Source organism: Salmo trutta, chromosome 16 (genome assembly GCF_901001165.1).
Source record: "Salmo trutta chromosome 16, fSalTru1.1, whole genome shotgun sequence".
In the NCBI taxonomy this organism is placed as follows: Eukaryota; Metazoa; Chordata; class Actinopteri; order Salmoniformes; family Salmonidae; genus Salmo; species Salmo trutta.
This window is the reverse complement of record NC_042972.1, coordinates 13,706,016-13,722,869: the sequence shown is the minus strand read 5'-3', so window position 1 is coordinate 13,722,869 and position 16,854 is coordinate 13,706,016. Positions and strand designations below refer to the sequence as shown.

The window sequence follows — 16,854 nt, the reverse complement described above, 5'->3', positions numbered from 1 at the left end:
GCACGAGTGTGAGATAGAAATGTGAGTGGGGTCACGGCCAGGGACCAGCCATTATTAATGGCGACCATGGAGCAATTAGGGTAGTGCCTTGCTCAAGGGCACATTGGCAGATTTTTCACCTAGTCGGCTCTGGGATTCGAACCAGAGACATTTTGTTTACTGGCCCAAAACTATTAATCACTAGGCTACCTTCCGCCCCTAGTGATTCATTAAAAAAAAAGTAAGTTCAACCCTGTTACGTGAACTGAACTTTCGTTTTAATATGGTGAGACTATTCCTTTTTAAATATCTTTTATTTTATTGAACATGTAATAGTCAAATCATAGTGTAAAAGCAGGTGAGCTGGTTCTACTCTATTTGGCCATTTTCTGGTGTTTTGTGTTAGAAAACTGAGTGGATCGCGCATAACACACCAACCCTGTTACCTATAGATAGGTAGGCTAGACATTTTTTCAACAATACATTTGTTTTGGTGAAGCTTGCGTTCAATTGCCCCTCCCTGTTGCAGACAAGCTTTCATTTCCTCTTTCACAAGGGGATTTATGGCTGATTTAAGATTAAATCGTCAACCTGGTTACAGTCAACCTTGTGACTTTATTTGGCACTTATACTATAGTATATCTTTTTTTTATTTAACCTCTTGAGATGGGAAAACGTATGTTTTATTAGGTTGAATGTGTGCTCTTTGACAGAATATTACATTTATGTGAAATCAAACGTTTTTCTTTTCACCAAGTTACACATCTCAAAAGACAACGAACGACCCTATTATAAATTATTTTAGGTTAAAAGGACAACAACCTCAAAGTCCCTCCATTTTCTTTTGTGTTTTAGACTCAATGTTCGAGGGACCATCACCTTGTCGGCCACCCTAGACAACCCTCTGTTTGGGATGAAGATAGCTCCTCTGGGGGAACTATTCTGTGCCATCTTAGTCCCTTTTACTCTCACCCCAGACACACCAGAGGGTTTGATGCTGAGACGAGGCATCCAGTCAGCTCTCATAGCACCAGTATCATCAGATAATCAAAGTCACAAGGTCTACGAAGCCATCATTCTCAGAGACGCCACCAGTGAGTGTAAAATGCACTTGCAGCTGTCTAAAAGATGCTGCTCTGACCTGAAGCTCCAAAAAAATGAAACATGTGAAATGGAAGTCCAGTTCCAGCTGAATCGTCTGAAGTTCTGTGAGATGCACAAAGCCATAGATCTCCTTCCTGACACAGAGAGAGTGTTACCAGAATTCAGGAACTGCAGTGTCCCTGTTAACAAAATACAATTCCCCAAACTCAATGCAAAGCAGCAGGCAGCCATTGATTTCATCATAGGGGACTCCGATGGAAGAGAAAGTGTGGCCCCCCTCCTCATTTATGGACCGTTTGGAACTGGGAAAACCTTCACGCTCGCTACAGCAGCCAAAGAGCTGGTACGGCAACCTCACACCAGAGTACTGATCTGCACTCTTACAAACAGGTAATGACCCCAATGTTCTATTGACCCCAATTCACTTACACCGAGTTCAACTTTCTAGTCCCTTCATGTATTTTCAGTCTTACCTAATGCAATTCATTGACTGGCACAGATACTCATTTTTACATAATAGTGCTTAAGAGTGGTAAAAACTTGTTTGTGCAAGTAGTCCTACTTATGCGAGCTTTTTGTAAACATTAGATTAGCAACAAAGGAAGTTTATTTGACATCTATGTAATGATTACTTAAAAGAACACAGTGAGGCTGTTGGACTATTATGAGTGTGTCCATCAATCATTTGTATTGTGTAAGCCTCATATCAATTTGACAGTTACAGTATACACTGACAGTTAAGTATTATGTAACAAATTGTGAAAATACACTGTGGTTAATAATCCTGCAGCAACAGGAAATTAGAATTATGTGGATTATAATAAATTGACATTTTGTTGATACATTTTTCATTAGGACAAATCAAGTCTGAAATGTTAAAGTGGAAATTACAAACTTTATATACTCTTAAATTGGCATTTTCTGCTGCGCAGGACAATTCTCTGCGACAACAGAATTATCAAATTAAGATAGCACATCTGTATGCCATGTATTAATCCCAATGTTAATACATATTTGAATTACACTTGTAGTTACAGTGTACCTGCTTATTAATTACTTGTAAAGCATCAATTTCATTGAAAAAAGTAGGTCAAGCAATTTTCAGTTCTGGGTTTAAGGACAATCACTGTTAAAAGTTAAGCATGACTAACCTCTCTCTTGTCAGCTCTGCAGATTTGTATGTCAAAGACCACTTCCACTCATACATTAACTCTGGACACCCTGAGATGAAGCCACTGAGGATAAAAGCAAATAAACTAGGGGTTCCAGTGAGTGCCACGGATGAGATCACACAGAAGTACTGCCTTCTATCAGAAAACGGACAGTTTTTCCTACCTCCTGCCAAATGCGATTTAGATTGCCATCGAATAGTCATCACAACTACTGCAATGGCAAGGCACTTCCAGGACCTGAAGCTCCCTGATGGCTACTTCACCCACATCCTGATTGACGAAGCGTCCCAGATGCTTGAATGTGAAGCTCTGATGGCCCTTGGTCTGGCTGGGCCAGTAACTCGAGTGGTTCTAGCTGGAGATCACATGCAGATGGGACCAAAGCTCTTTTCAGTGGATGATGACCAACGCTCCAATCATACCTTGCTGAACCGTCTGTTCCACTACTATCAAACCCAGGAGAGTAGTGCAGCTTTGAAAAGCAGAATCATTTTCAACGAGAACTATCGCTCCACCAAAGAGATAGTAGAATTTGTGTCCACTAACTTCTACGTTGGCAAGTCTGATGCCATCAAGGCTGTAGGTAATGTTCCAGCTCATCCGAACTGCCACCCCCTGAGGTTCCACCATGTCAGAGGAGAATCTCACTTGGACACCACATCCATGTCGTGGTTTAATCTTGAAGAGGTTACATGTGTGGTTAAAATAGTGCAAAATCTACTCAGAGATTGGCCACCCGCATGGGGGAATAAGGATCAACGCTCAGTCTGTGTTCTCTCTGAAGGATGCCAGGTAAAAATGGTTATTTGTCATTTGAACTTAGTTTAGGAAATCTAATCAATTTCTTGAGTAATTAGGGGAACACCAAAACATTTTATGTGACATTTTTGTGTCATCGTTTGTCTTTTTTCGTAGGTTCCAATGATCAGGAAAGAGCTTCGGAAAATATCCCTGAGCCGAGTGACTGTGGAAAATATTGCCAATGTTCAAGGTATTTATCATTAGATGTTAGATATTACTACACTGTTGGAGCTACTGTACTGTAGGAACATAAGCATTTCGCTACACCCGCAATAACGTCTGCCAAATATGTGTATGCGACCAATAAAATGTTATATGATTTGATTCATTTGCAAACATTGGTTAATATTCCAATAATTTGTTATTGTTTCCTAGACATGTACATTAAATAACACTATTTTTTAGATTTACCTACTGGTAGGTAATTTTCATCTTTGTATAGAAACCTTTTTATCTGTCAAAATAATGAGTCCTTAACCATACAATTTTTTCATTATTTCTTGACAGGCAAACAGTTCAGAGCAATAGTATTGACAGCCGTTCAAACCCGTGACAGCATTCACCCTTCTGACTCACATTGTGTGGAGTTTTTCAACGATGCTCGCGTGCTGAACACGGCCATGACTAGGGCTCAATCCCAGGTTGTTGTGGTTGGAGATGCTTCCGCTCTGTGCTACTTTGGAAAGTGCTCAAGAATCTGGTGGAACTACATTGACCAGTGTATAACAAAGGGAAGTGCTGAACCGAAACACCTTACACAAGACATAATTGATGGCGATATCAAGGAAATGTCAAGATTCCAACGGTCAGAAGACCTGGATGAGACCAGCACTCAGTCAGTTATGTTCGGCACAGGGAACAACGTGGATGCGATTCTCCAACAGCTGCAAGAGGAACAAAACATGGCAATCTACAATTCATCTGATGGAGACAAATCGGAATCGAAAAATGTAGACCAAAATAGACCATACGATAGTACCGAAGTTGAAAGAGATGGGTTGTTGCAGTTGTTGAGAGAGCAGCCAAATGTGTACAAGCAAGGTGAATTGGTCATGGAGAAATATAACGCAGGTTATATCATACCATTTGACAATCCAACTAAGCACATTATCATCAAAGGTAGAGGTAACCTCGGCAAGTCCTTCGCTGGTGACGCAGTGGTCGTAGAAGAATTTCCTTGTGAGGGCCATTCACAGGGAAAGGTGTTAGGCACCATCAAGGCAGCTGAATCCTCTCGTGTGTTTGTTTGTACCCTCGAAGATGAAGATTACCAGAAACGCAAACCGAAGTCTGAATATCAAATTCACAGAAAGATAATGGTACCCCTCAATAAGAACACTACCAAAATTTGCACCTTGGTCAAAAAGAAGAGTCGCAATATTATTCCAATATGGAAGCATGATGATGGAGAATGGAAGATTGTCAGATATCAACACCTTGATGAAGACATCAAACACAATCATGTGTTTGTGGTGGAGGTCTTTGACTGGAAAACGAAAACTGAAAGCAATGAAATCTATCCCTTTCCGTTAGGGAACGTGATAGATATTGTTCCCATAGGATCATCTTTGGAAGAGGGCTTAAATATTTTGGACGCAGAATTTAAAGTCGAACCATCGCCTCCCAGACATGTTTTAGATGAAGTGCGTTCCTGGGAAGACACCCACATTGGTAACAGAAAGGACCTCCGAAAGTTGACTACTTTCACTGTTGACCCAAAACATTCCCAAGACTTGGATGATGCAATTAGTGTCATTGACAAGGAAAGCCATTATGAGGTTGGAGTCCACATAGCAGATGTGGCAAGTTTTGTGAAGATTGGTGATTCATTGGATGATTGTGCACAAAAACAGGGTGCAACATTTTACAGTCCTAAAGAACCAGTTTACATGTTCCCCAAACCATTTAGCATCAACCACTTGAGTCTCCTGCCTGGTCGAGATCGTATGGTGATTTCATTAGTGGTACAAGTAGACAAGGCAACAGACAAAATCATTGACAAGAACTTCAATCTTTCTCAGATCAATTCTGATAGAAAGTTGTCTTATGAAGAGGCGGAGGACATCATCAGTAAGCAGTCAAGAGAAGAGGCCAAGTTTGATACTGTAGAAGACTGTGTTGCTGTGGCATATCGTTTTGCCAAAGTCCAAAGGAAGGCCAGGCTTGGCAAGGATTGGAACTATAAACGACTGGATGATCACCAGATACCGGGGAAGAGGAGATCCCATCAGATGATTGAGGAGCTTAGTGTACTGTTCAACAATTCTGTGTCTGAATTTTTGATCAACGCAGAAGAAACTATGCACTGCACTCCTCTCCGATGTCAAGCAAGTCCTGACCCTAAAATGGTCAAAGACTTGAAAGCGCAGTGCAAAGACATCATATCACTGTCCTCACACCTAAGGCACAACCTTGAATACGCCCATGACCAGGAGGTCTTGGAGAGCAAAAGCTTCCCCGTGCTAACATCAGTGTGGAATGAGATCCTATCAGCTGCTGGGAACGGGGAAGTTGACACTGACAGATTGATTGATCTGATAGCTACAGATGACATCTATCCCCAGCTCCTTCCAGTGATATCTAAGTTTAGGAAGTGTCTTGGCAAAGCGTATGTCATCTGTTCCAATTCATCCCCTAAGGCAACTGTTGGGCACTATTCCTTGCATCTGAAGTCCTATACACAAGCATCCTCGCCCATACGTCGCTACATGGATGTTATCCTGCAAAGGCTTTTGCATTCAATCCTAAGCGGCACTCCAGTCCAATATTCTCCACAAGACATTGACATTCTGGGTCAGAAGAATGAAGAAAGATACAAGAAAGCCAATGAGTATGAAAAGAGGGCTGAGATGATTTCCTTTGCCATGGACATGAAGAAACAAAATGCTTTGAAGATAGCATTTGTTGTTGAGGTAGAAGACAGTTTCAAGCTGTCATTTCCATTTGACAGGCACTTATTTCCAGACAGTTTGCCTGTTATGTACAGAGATTTGCAACTGGAGGATCAACCACTGTACGACTCAAACGAGAATCACATGACTCTAACATGGAGAAGACGAGTGTACTCAGTTGACACTGCCAAAACTCACCAAGAGCTAAAAAGGGTGCAAAATTCTTCTGCATGCACTGAGCTTTCACAAAAGATTTGGCGAGACATTGTTGATGCAATTGACCAGGAAAAATGGAACATAGCAAGGTCTCTCATACTAAGCGCCACAACAAAGCAAACGGAACATTTTAAGAGTGTGCCAAAACATACCACACTGGATTTGCTTGACACAGGGAATGACTCTCATAGAACTGCACATGGACAAGATGAAAAAATTGAAATGGAGCACTATGTTGATCTTACTCTCCAGTTGAAGCCAGGAGACACACTTCAAGTCCAAATTACATCTGAAAGAAAGCGAGGTTATTGGACACCCACTCTTCAGTTGGTGTGCATCAAACCAACGTTTGAGGTGTGTGTAGACCACGCCCACAGCCCTATCACATGCTTCTCCAAATGTGCAGACCGTCCATCCAAGAGTGAATATAGCAACGCTGAAGAGTATGTGAGGATCTGGAAACCACTTTGTGAGATGGAGTCTGCAGCCAATGCTGTGGATGAAAGTGACATCATAATCATTGAGGACCTGGAGCTGAACTTGAAGCAAGGGAGAAAACCAGGAGACACACTAGAAGGAAGTTTTGACCTTCCTCTCGAATACATTAAAGAATGGGCCATCGAATGCAACCTTAACAAGTGCTTACTGTGTATCCGAAAAAGAGGGTTGAAACTGGCCTCAACCCCTGACCAATCAGATGAAGTAGTTGACCCTAAAAACTACACATGGGTGGCCCATGGTGTTACAACCAAGTTCGACGAACCAAAGAAGAACGCTCCAAATCAAGCCAGAAAAGTGCATTTCTACATCAACCATTTGCCAATGGATACCATTCCAGAGTGTGTCTCCCAGAGAAAGACAACATATACAGTTGAGATAATCCCGAAGCTTCTACCAGACGTGTAAGTATTACGTTAATTAGTAAGAGAAAGAAGAGAGAGCCATGAATTTATCAATTGTCATTTCAAATGTATAGACATTACAGTAACACTTTATATTACAGATCCGGTACTTATTTAAACTAAGTCAACAAAATGTTGCTTAAAATGTAATTACCATTTAAACATGTAACGTTTTAGTAAATACCTGGTAATTTCTGCACCATAAAATACAGTGTTACCCACATTGCATTCTGTTTAAAATAAGGTCCTAATGTAAAACTACTATCCCATATTTGTATTGGATGAGCATAATGTTCCTATATTAATTCAGTATATTAGAATGAATGGTGTTTAACATTTTCTACTATCTAGACGTAAAGAAATGGCTGTGAACAACGTTGTGTCTGCAAATGAGCTTGTGCAGAAAATAGCTCTAGGACAATCTATTCCAAAAGGAGGTAAGCGCTGGACAATAACATAAATAGACAAATAAAATGTCTCAAGTAATCCCATCTTATATCTGAGGAGATTTACAGTTCACAATGTCATTGTTAAACATTATGTTTGAAAGTATTGTTGTGCTGTCTTTTTTGGGGATTGTAGCTTCGCAATCTGTTGTACCACGACACCGACTCATGAGAGAAAAGGCACCAGAAGGTCTCCCAGAGCTGAATAAGAGTCAATATGATGCAGTGGAGAAAGCTCTGAATAACAAATTCACACTCATACAAGGACCACCTGGTAAATTATTAAATAGTACTACCAGAGTACATGAAGCTGTTATATGGCCCTTTGCAATGTTTACGGGAATAAAAACCACACCTGTTTCATAGGGACTGGAAAGACCGTTGTAGGAGTGTACATTGTGTACTGGTACCGTGTGCTAAACTCCCACAACCCCAGGATATTTGAAGATCCCAAGGACAAGGACAAGAAAGAAGTTATTCTCTACTGTGGTCCTTCCAACAAGTCTGTCGATGTGGTTGCTGGCAAGTTACTTAATGCATACATTTAAATTGTCATTACAAAATAATGTATTATACATTCACAGCTTAAACATGAGTAAAGTTCTGTAGGGAACATTCTAGCATTCTATGAATTCTGAACATTCTGTAGAGTACCTGTTGAGGTTTGGAGACAAGCTGAAGCCCCTCAGGTTGTACAGCCGACAAATGGAGATGCTGGAGTACCCATACCCAGGCAGTATCCTTCAGCTGTCTCCCAGGTCACTTCGCCAAGAGCGGTCCAAGCCAAAACTCAGGTATAAAACACATGAAATCACTCTGCAGTTGTGCACTGTAAAAAGTAATTCAGCGTTTTAATTGTTTCAGGTCATTTTCCAATATCGACTCAACTGAAAAGAATAGAAATTGTTTACATGTTTTTTATAAAAAATATTTCAATGTTTTTTGGACACTTTTTCAGGGAAACCATCTCACTTGTCTTTGATAACCTGGTCGTAGTGCTGGCTTCATTTGTCTGACCGGTGTCAGCATGTTTTTTGTCAAATGTTTCCTGCAATTGTTAATGAATTTGGATCTCACACTATGTACCATTTTCAGAGCTATTACCTTGCATCATCGCATACGGGAAGAACAAAATCCGCATTCCGGGGCAATAATAGAGTTTGACCGCAGAATAAACCTAGCCAGAGAATCAAACGGACAGGAGCTGACAGACGAAGAAGTTGAGGAGTGAGTAAAGATGCATTACCGTATTCCCTTGTAATATACAGTACATTCTTATTGAACTTTATTTGAAACCTACATCTGATAGAATTGGTAATATGTATTACAGTATTCCCTTGTAATATACAGTACATTCTAATGACATTTTCTTTGAAACCTGATAGAATTAGTCAGTGCATTCGGAAAGTATTCAGACCCCTTGACTTTTTCCACATTTTGTTACGTTACAGCCTTTTTCGAAAATTGATTAAATTGTTTTTTTCCCCTCATCAATCTACACACAATACCACAACTGTAAAAAAATGTTTACTGAAATACCTTATTTACATAAGTATTCAGACCTTTTGTTATGAGATTCGAAATTGAGCTCAGGTGCATCCTGTTTCTATTGATCATCCTTGAGATGTTTTTACAACTTCATTGGAGTCCATCTGTGGTAAATTCAATTGATTTGAAAATAAGGGAGAGCCGCACACAAAAATGTAATATCCAACGTTCATCAGGGTATGATCACAAACACTGCGAGATGACTCGTTTATATAGTGTCAAAAGACACACAGGTGTCTGTAATCATGGCCAAGTGTGGACTAATATCATTGGTTAATTCTCAAATATAAAAATGGCATACAAAGAACAGCATACAAAAAAACAAATGGATAGCATACGATCATAGATTCATTTTAGACTACACAAGCTTACAAACAATTACAATGGCAAAGTCACAATAATCACAAGAATGGCTTAAGATCAAAGTATGTGTTGAGACCGAAGGGTGCAAGGGTCTTTAAGTTAAAGATCCAGGCAGCCTCTGGTTTTAACAATACATTATCAAGGTCACCCCCTCTCCTAGGGAGGGTGACATGAAATAGTTATGTCTGAGTACTATTTCAGCCAGTGTTATAATGCAGGCACTGGAAGGTAGTTCATTAGGGTCACTTTGCAGAAGAAAATGTTCCATAGCTTCAATACCACCCTCGTGTGGAATATTTGTGTGTAACGGCTCAACATCAAAAGTAATTCACAAGGTATTCTCAGGAAGAGGATTGAGAGATTCAATGATAGAGATCATACTGCTGGTGTCCTTTACAAAGGAGGGGAGCTGTTCTGAGATCATACTGCTGGTGTCCTTTACAAAGGAGGGGAGCTGTTCTGAGATCATACTGCTGGTGTCCTTTACAAAGGAGGGGAGCTGTTCTGAGATCATACTGCTGGTGTCCTTTACAAAGGAGGGGAGCTGTTCTGCGAGTGGTCTAATAAAAAAGTCAACAAAAGTAGATAGAGGGGCCGTTACTGCAATAATGCCCGCTACAATAGGGTGCCCTGGAGGTTTTGTAACATTCTTGTGTAATTTCGGCAAAGTATAGAAAGTGGCAATTTTAGGGTGTTGAATAGCCAAAAAGTCATGTTGATTGGACATGATTTGGTAAGGCACACACCTTTCTATATAAGGCCCCACAGTTGACAGTGCATGTCAGAACATAAACCAAGCCATGAGGTCGAAGGAATTGTCCGTAGAGATCCGAGACAGGATTGTGTCGAGGCACAGATCTGTGGAAGGGTACCAAAACATTTCTGCAGCATTGGAAGTCCCCAAGAACACAGTGGCCTCCATCATTCTTAAATGGAAGAAGTTTGGAATCACCAAGACTCTTCCTATAGCTGGACGCCCGGCCAAACTGAGGAATCGGGGAAGAAGGGCCTTGGTCATGGAGGTGAACAAGAACCCGATGGTCACTTTGACAGAGCTCCAGAGTTCCTCTGTCGAGATGGGAGAACCTTCCAGAAGGACAACCATCTCTGCAGCACTCCACCAATCAGGCCTTTATGGTAGAGTGGCCAGACGGAAACCACTCCTCAGTAAAAGGCACATGACAGCCTGCTTGGAGTTTGCCAAAAGGCACCTAAAGGACTCTCAGACCATGAGAAACAAGATTCTCTGGTCTGATGAAACCAGGATTGAACTCTTTGGCCTGAATGCCCAGCGTCACGTCTGGAGGAAACCTGGCACCATCCCTACGATGAAGCACGGTGGTGGCAGCATCATGCTGTGGGGATGTTTTTCAGTGACAGGGACTGGGAGACTAGTCAAGATCGAGGGAAAGATGAACGGAGCAAAGTACAGAGAGATCCTTGATGAAAACCTGCTCCAGAGAGCTCAGCACCTCAGACTGGGGCAAAGGTTCACCTTCCAAAATGACAATGACCCTAAGCACACAGCCAAGACAACGCAGGAGTGGTTTCGGGACAAGTCTCTGAATATCCTTGAGTGGCCCAACCAGAGCCCGGACTTGGAACCTGATCGAACATCTCTGGAGAGACCTGAAAATAGCTGTGCAGCAACGCTCCTCCATCCAACCTGACAGAGCTTGATAGGATCTGCAGAGAAGAATGGGAGAAACTCGCCAAATACAGGTGTGCCAAGCTTGTAGCGTCATACCCAAGAATACTCTAGGCTGTAATCACTGCCAAAGGTACTTCAACTAAGTACTGAGTAAAGAGTCTGAATTCTTATGTAAATGTGATATTTCAGTTTTTTATAAATTAGCAAAAATGTCGAAAAACAGTTTTTGCTTCGTCTTTATGGGGTGTTGTGTGTAGATTGATGAGGGGGAAAAACAATTGAATACATTTTAGAATAAGGCTGTAACGCAACAAAATGTGAAAAAAGTCAAGGGGTCTGAATACTTTACGAATGCGCTGTATAAACATTGTTTTTTTGTTTTTCTTCTAGCTACAAAAAGCTTCTGAATAAAGCTCGTGTGTATGAGCTGCAGAGACACGATGTCATTCTGTGCACCTGCACAGCAGCCTCCAACCCTAGCCTGATTAAAACAGTCAGTCCACGCCAGATCCTTATTGATGAATGTGCTATGGCAACGGAACCTCAGGCCCTCATCCCACTGGTCAGCAACAAACCAGAAAAGGTAAGTTAATGTAATATAATTCAGCAATAAGGCCCGAGGAGGTGTGGTATATGGCCATATAGCACAAACCCCCGAGGTGCCTTCTTGCTATTATAAACTGGTTACCAACGTAATTAGAACAGTAAAAATCTATGCTTTGTCTTACCCGTGGTATACAGCTTTCAGCCAATCAGCATTCAGGTCTCAAACCACCCAGTTTATAAGAGACAATATACACTACATGACCAAAAGTATGTGGACACCTGCTCGTCAAACATCTCATTCCAAAATCATGGGCATTAATAAGTTGGTCCCCCTTTGCTGCTATAAAAGCATCCAGTCTGGAACTGAGGGGCCTAGTCCAAACCATGAACAACAACCCCAGACCATTATTCCTCCTCCACCAAACTTTACAGTTGGCACTATGCATTGGGGCAGGTAGTTCTCCTGGCATCCACCAAACTCATATTCATCCGTCGGACTGCCAAATCGTAAAGTGTGATTCATCACTCCAGAGAACGCATTTCCACTGCTCCAGAGTCCAATGGCAGCGAGCTTTACACCACTCCATCCAACGGTTGGCATTGCGCTACACCCACAATAACATCTGCTAAATATGTGTATGTGACCAATAAAATTTGATTTGATCTTAGGCTTGTGTTCGGCTGCTCGGCCATGTAAACACATTTCACGAAGCTCCTGACTAACAGTTCTTGTGCTGACGTTGCTTCCCGAGGCAGTTTGGAACTCGATAGTGAATGTTGCAACTAAGGACAGACGATATTTACTCGCTTCAGCACTCGATGGTCCCATTCTGTGAGCTTGTGGCCTACCACTTTGCAGCTGAGCCGTTGTTACTTCTAGACGGTTCCACTACACAATAAGAACACTTACAGTTGACCGGGGCAGCTCCAGCATGGTATACATTTTATGAACTGACTTGTTGGAAAGGTGGCATCCTGTGACGTTGCCACGTTGAAAGTCACTGAGCTCTTCAGTAAGGCCATTCTACTGCCAATGTTTGTCTATGGAGATTGCATGGCGGTGTGCTCGATTTTATACACCTGTAAGCAACAGGTGCGGCTGAAATAGCCTAATCCACTCATTTGAAGGGGTGTCCACATACGTTTGTGTATATATAGTGTACCACAGGTATGACACAAAACTACTTGTTTACTGTTCTAATATCATTGGTAACCTGTTTATAATAGCAATAAGACACCTCTGGGGTTCTTGGTATATGGCCAATTGCTTAAATATATAACATAAATATTTAGTTACCTTTTCTTATAGAATGGTGTGTACATGTTTAAAATAAAGGTAAAACATTTATAGGCCTATGTTTGTGATGCTGCTTGTTCATTATGTAGTAGAATGATTTTGTCTTCCATCGGTGTTCAATCCAGCAGCAACTGTTTAGGCCTGGGCCATACAATGTTCACCTCAGTGGGGATCCTCAGTAAGATTTTCATTTGTGTAAAAATGTTCAGTAAAAAATGTAGATTTTTTGCATGTAGTCTAACCCTTGATTTTGGACATGGAAACAGTGCATTGTTATAGAATCACACTGCTAACCTTATGCCTAACCTTTAAATAAGGCCAAAAAGCACATTTTGACTGTGGCTATAGATTCTAGTGGAACCCAACAGAAGGGTAGCTGGCATCAATTTCTCAGGTGCTCCCTACTCCCTATGTTCCCTTGAGCAAGGAATTTAACCCCCTTATCTGCTCACTGGGCACTGCACTGCAGCTGCTCTCTGCTCCAGCTTCTCAAACCTAATGTGTGTGTATGTGTGTGTGCGTAAACTGAGTGGACAGAACATTACGAATACCTGCTCTTTCCATGACAAAGACTGACCAGGTGAGTCCAGGTGAAAGCTATGATCCCTTATTGATGTCACCTGTTAAATCCACTTCAATCAGTGTAGATGAAGGGGAGGAAACAGGTTAAATAAGGATTTTTAAGCTTCGAGACAATTGAGACATGGATTGTGTATCATTCAGAGGCTGAATGGGCAAGACAAAATATTTAAGTGCCTTTAAACGGGTATGGTAGTAGGTGCACCGGTTTGAGTCAAGAACTGCGTTGCAGTGTGGAGTTTTTTTCACGCTCAACAGTTTTCTGTGTGTATCAAGAATGGTCCATCACCCAAAGGACATCCAGCCAATTTGACACAACTGTGGGAAGCATCTCTGTGGAACACTTTCAACACCTTGTAGAGTCCATGCCCTGACAAATTCAGGCTGTTCTGAGGGAAAAGGTGGGGTGCAACTCAATATTAGGAAGGTGTTCTTAATATTTTGTACTCTCAGTGTATATGTGTATCGGATCAGTTGAAAAAAGGCAGAAGACAAAATTCCATCTCATATGGACTAATAAAGTAGATCTAATTTTAAACTAAGCCTTAACAGCAACCCTGTTTTATCAACTGCATGCCAAGGCCAATGTAAGTCATCGTTTTTGCAAGTCATGAAGATTGATGGCAACATAACCTCTTTCCACTTCCAAGATTGTGTTGCTCGGTGACCACAAACAACTACGTCCCATCATCAAGAATGAACTTGTGAGGAAGTTGGGGATGTCAAAGTCTCTGTTTGAGCGCTACTTTGAACGCCGGTCCCAGACAGTGATGCTGGATACCCAGTACAGAATGGTAATATCGTCTTCATATTTATATTTCTTAATTCCATTCTTTTACTTTTAGATTTGTGTATTGTGGTGAATTGTTAGCTACTACTGCACTGTTGGAGCTAGGAACACAAGCATTTTGCTACACCCGCAATAACATCTGCTAAATATGTGTATGTGACCAATAAAATGTGATTTGATTTAAGAGGGGGGTCATATTTAGTCTTTCATGAATTTATTCAAAATGGTACTCTTAATTCACATCACAAAATCTCATGATTGTTGATCAAGGGTTAAATGCTACGGTGCCTTTGACTATACAGATACGGATTTAGATGGATTGAGATCCAATGAGAAAATACAAATACTTCTATCTTTTTGTAGCATGAAGATATATGCAAGTTCCCATCAGAGGAGTATTATGAAGGAAAACTGAAGACTGACGTGGATCGCCCAAATAGTGTCCTTCAGGCTGACAGCAGGCAGACGCACATTGTTTTCGGCAACGTCAGTGGAGAAGAGGTCAGCCTGGTTGTGAGCACAGAAAAAGGAAATGAAAACTCCAAAGCGAATATGAAGGAGAGAGACGTAGTGGTAAAGAACGTCTTGGTTTTCTCAACTCCAACACTCAAATCTTGCCATGCCACTGGTACACTGAGTTTCCAAAATCAACTTTTTGTTTATTACAGGTTCGGATCGCCAACCAGCTGGTGACAGAATCCAAAATAAAACAACAGAGTATGGCGATCCTATCTCCCTACAATGCCCAGGTGGCCGAAATTAAGAAAGAACTGAGAAAATTCAAACTGGACGAAATCACGGTCACCACCATCACAAAAAGTCAAGGTTACTCTTTCTTACTATCCCTTCAGTTCCATCTTGATTGTGATTCTATGGTTGTCCCCCGCTGTTCTTTTGAACTTTGAACTGGTTAGGTTAGCCCTGGGTATAACCAACGCTGCTTCGTCTCCCATGCAGGAAGTGAATGGCGCTATGTCATCCTGTCCACTGTGCGCTCCTTACCCAGCAAGGAGATCGAGACAGAGCCGGACTGGGCCTGGCTGTCCAAACATGTGGGCTTTGTTCGTGACCCCAACCAGATAAACGTGGGCATTACCAGGGCCAAAGAGGGACTGTGCATTATCGGTGAGAGATGTTTCCTCAAGGGCTAAATGTTAAAGATCACTGGACCGCGTATGATCTAAACCAATGTGTCCCAACCCTGGTCCTCCAGTACCCCCAACAGTACACATGTTCATTGTAGCCCTGGACAAACACACCTCATTCAACTCATTGAGGGCTTGATGATTAGTTGACAAGTTGAATCAGGTGTGCTTGTCCATGGTTACAATAAAGATGAGTACTATTGGGGGTACTGGAGGACCAGGGTTGGGAAACACTGGTTTAAAATACAGTGTCATTGTACTCATTTATTTTCTTCCTTTCTCAAAGGTAACCAGGAGTTGTTGAGCCGCAGTGGCGCTTGGAGACAACTCCTCAAACATTATACGGCAAGGAACTTTGTCACAGAAGCTGAAAAGATCTCTGTGCGCAAAGTAGCAAAATAGCCTGTAAGCACTGTCTACATTGAGCGACGTGGTCTCGGCACCGGATCGGTGCACAATGAACTGTAAAAATCACTTTTTCAGGATACATTTATGATGTTGCTTCAGTTTCAATGTTGAGTCAAATGAGTTTAAATACTGCACTCACTGTAATTTTTAATGTGACCTTTCAATTTTAATCAATGGCCTCCTTTTTTAATTACTACCTATGCTCTTAGTGTCTGGTTTTTGTGTGTTTAAACTGTGAGATGTTATTCTGCACAATTATTTACAGTGAAGTTCAAATTATATTTTGAGAAATTTTATATATTTTTGTAGAATCAAATACTGTGATCTTTAAATCAACTGTACTAGATAGTGTACATTTGTATGGCTGTATTCTCTTTTACTATTTGTATTTTAAAATTTCATTTCAACTGTGTTCTTCTACACTGTTTTTTACGGCAGACCTTTTTGGTCAAATTTTTCAAGGTATCACATTCCATTTATAAATTATCGTATTTTCCCAAATGAAGCTTAAATCAGACTGAAATGTTATGCTATAAAATATTTTTCATAGTAAAAGGACTATGCATTAGTTAATCCTAGTCTGACTGCTGTAGGTGTATACTAGATTTATATTAGATGTAGTATGGTAAAGATTGGATTCATTTTGATCTAAATCATTTAATAAAGTAATAGCTGATCATAAAAATGGCTTTGTTCTTTTTGTGATAATGCAGTTTTTTTTCTGTTCACAGGACTTCACCTGAATATTGTTTGCAATGTCTAAAACTATATTTATATCCATATCAAAGTACCACTGACTAATACATAGTCATCTGAGTAATCCCCACACACGTTTATGCAAATTTGACCAGTCATATACAAATAGTATGCTAGAGGGAAGATTATGATTGTATGCATTGTAGACTAGGGGCCATGGCATTAGTCCGATTGGACCTTGGCCAGCACACTGAGGATTAGTCCACTACTGATTAATAATAACTGAGTCAAGGCTTGACTGATCATGTTCTGGCATGTCA

At 41.0% G+C, this 16,854-nt stretch overlaps 1 protein-coding gene across 1 annotated transcript in view; it reads left to right on the top strand.

The window, feature by feature from the left end:
• LOC115150122 (helicase with zinc finger domain 2) overlaps nt 1-16,523 on the top strand; it is a 43,278-nt gene extending 26,755 nt beyond the window's left edge. Inside the window, exons 6-20 of the mRNA XM_029693080.1 lie at nt 835-1,473; nt 2,249-3,047; nt 3,171-3,246; nt 3,564-7,065; nt 7,417-7,502; nt 7,648-7,785; nt 7,878-8,033; nt 8,161-8,305; nt 8,607-8,738; nt 11,464-11,656; nt 14,146-14,289; nt 14,649-14,858; nt 14,954-15,110; nt 15,243-15,410; nt 15,717-16,523. Of these exons, the coding sequence (XP_029548940.1) occupies nt 835-1,473; nt 2,249-3,047; nt 3,171-3,246; nt 3,564-7,065; nt 7,417-7,502; nt 7,648-7,785; nt 7,878-8,033; nt 8,161-8,305; nt 8,607-8,738; nt 11,464-11,656; nt 14,146-14,289; nt 14,649-14,858; nt 14,954-15,110; nt 15,243-15,410; nt 15,717-15,832 (6,661 nt within the window). The 3' untranslated portion in view covers nt 15,833-16,523. The remainder of the gene's footprint in view (nt 1-834; nt 1,474-2,248; nt 3,048-3,170; nt 3,247-3,563; nt 7,066-7,416; nt 7,503-7,647; nt 7,786-7,877; nt 8,034-8,160; nt 8,306-8,606; nt 8,739-11,463; nt 11,657-14,145; nt 14,290-14,648; nt 14,859-14,953; nt 15,111-15,242; nt 15,411-15,716) is intronic.
• Nucleotides 16,524-16,854: the final 331 nt, after the last annotated feature.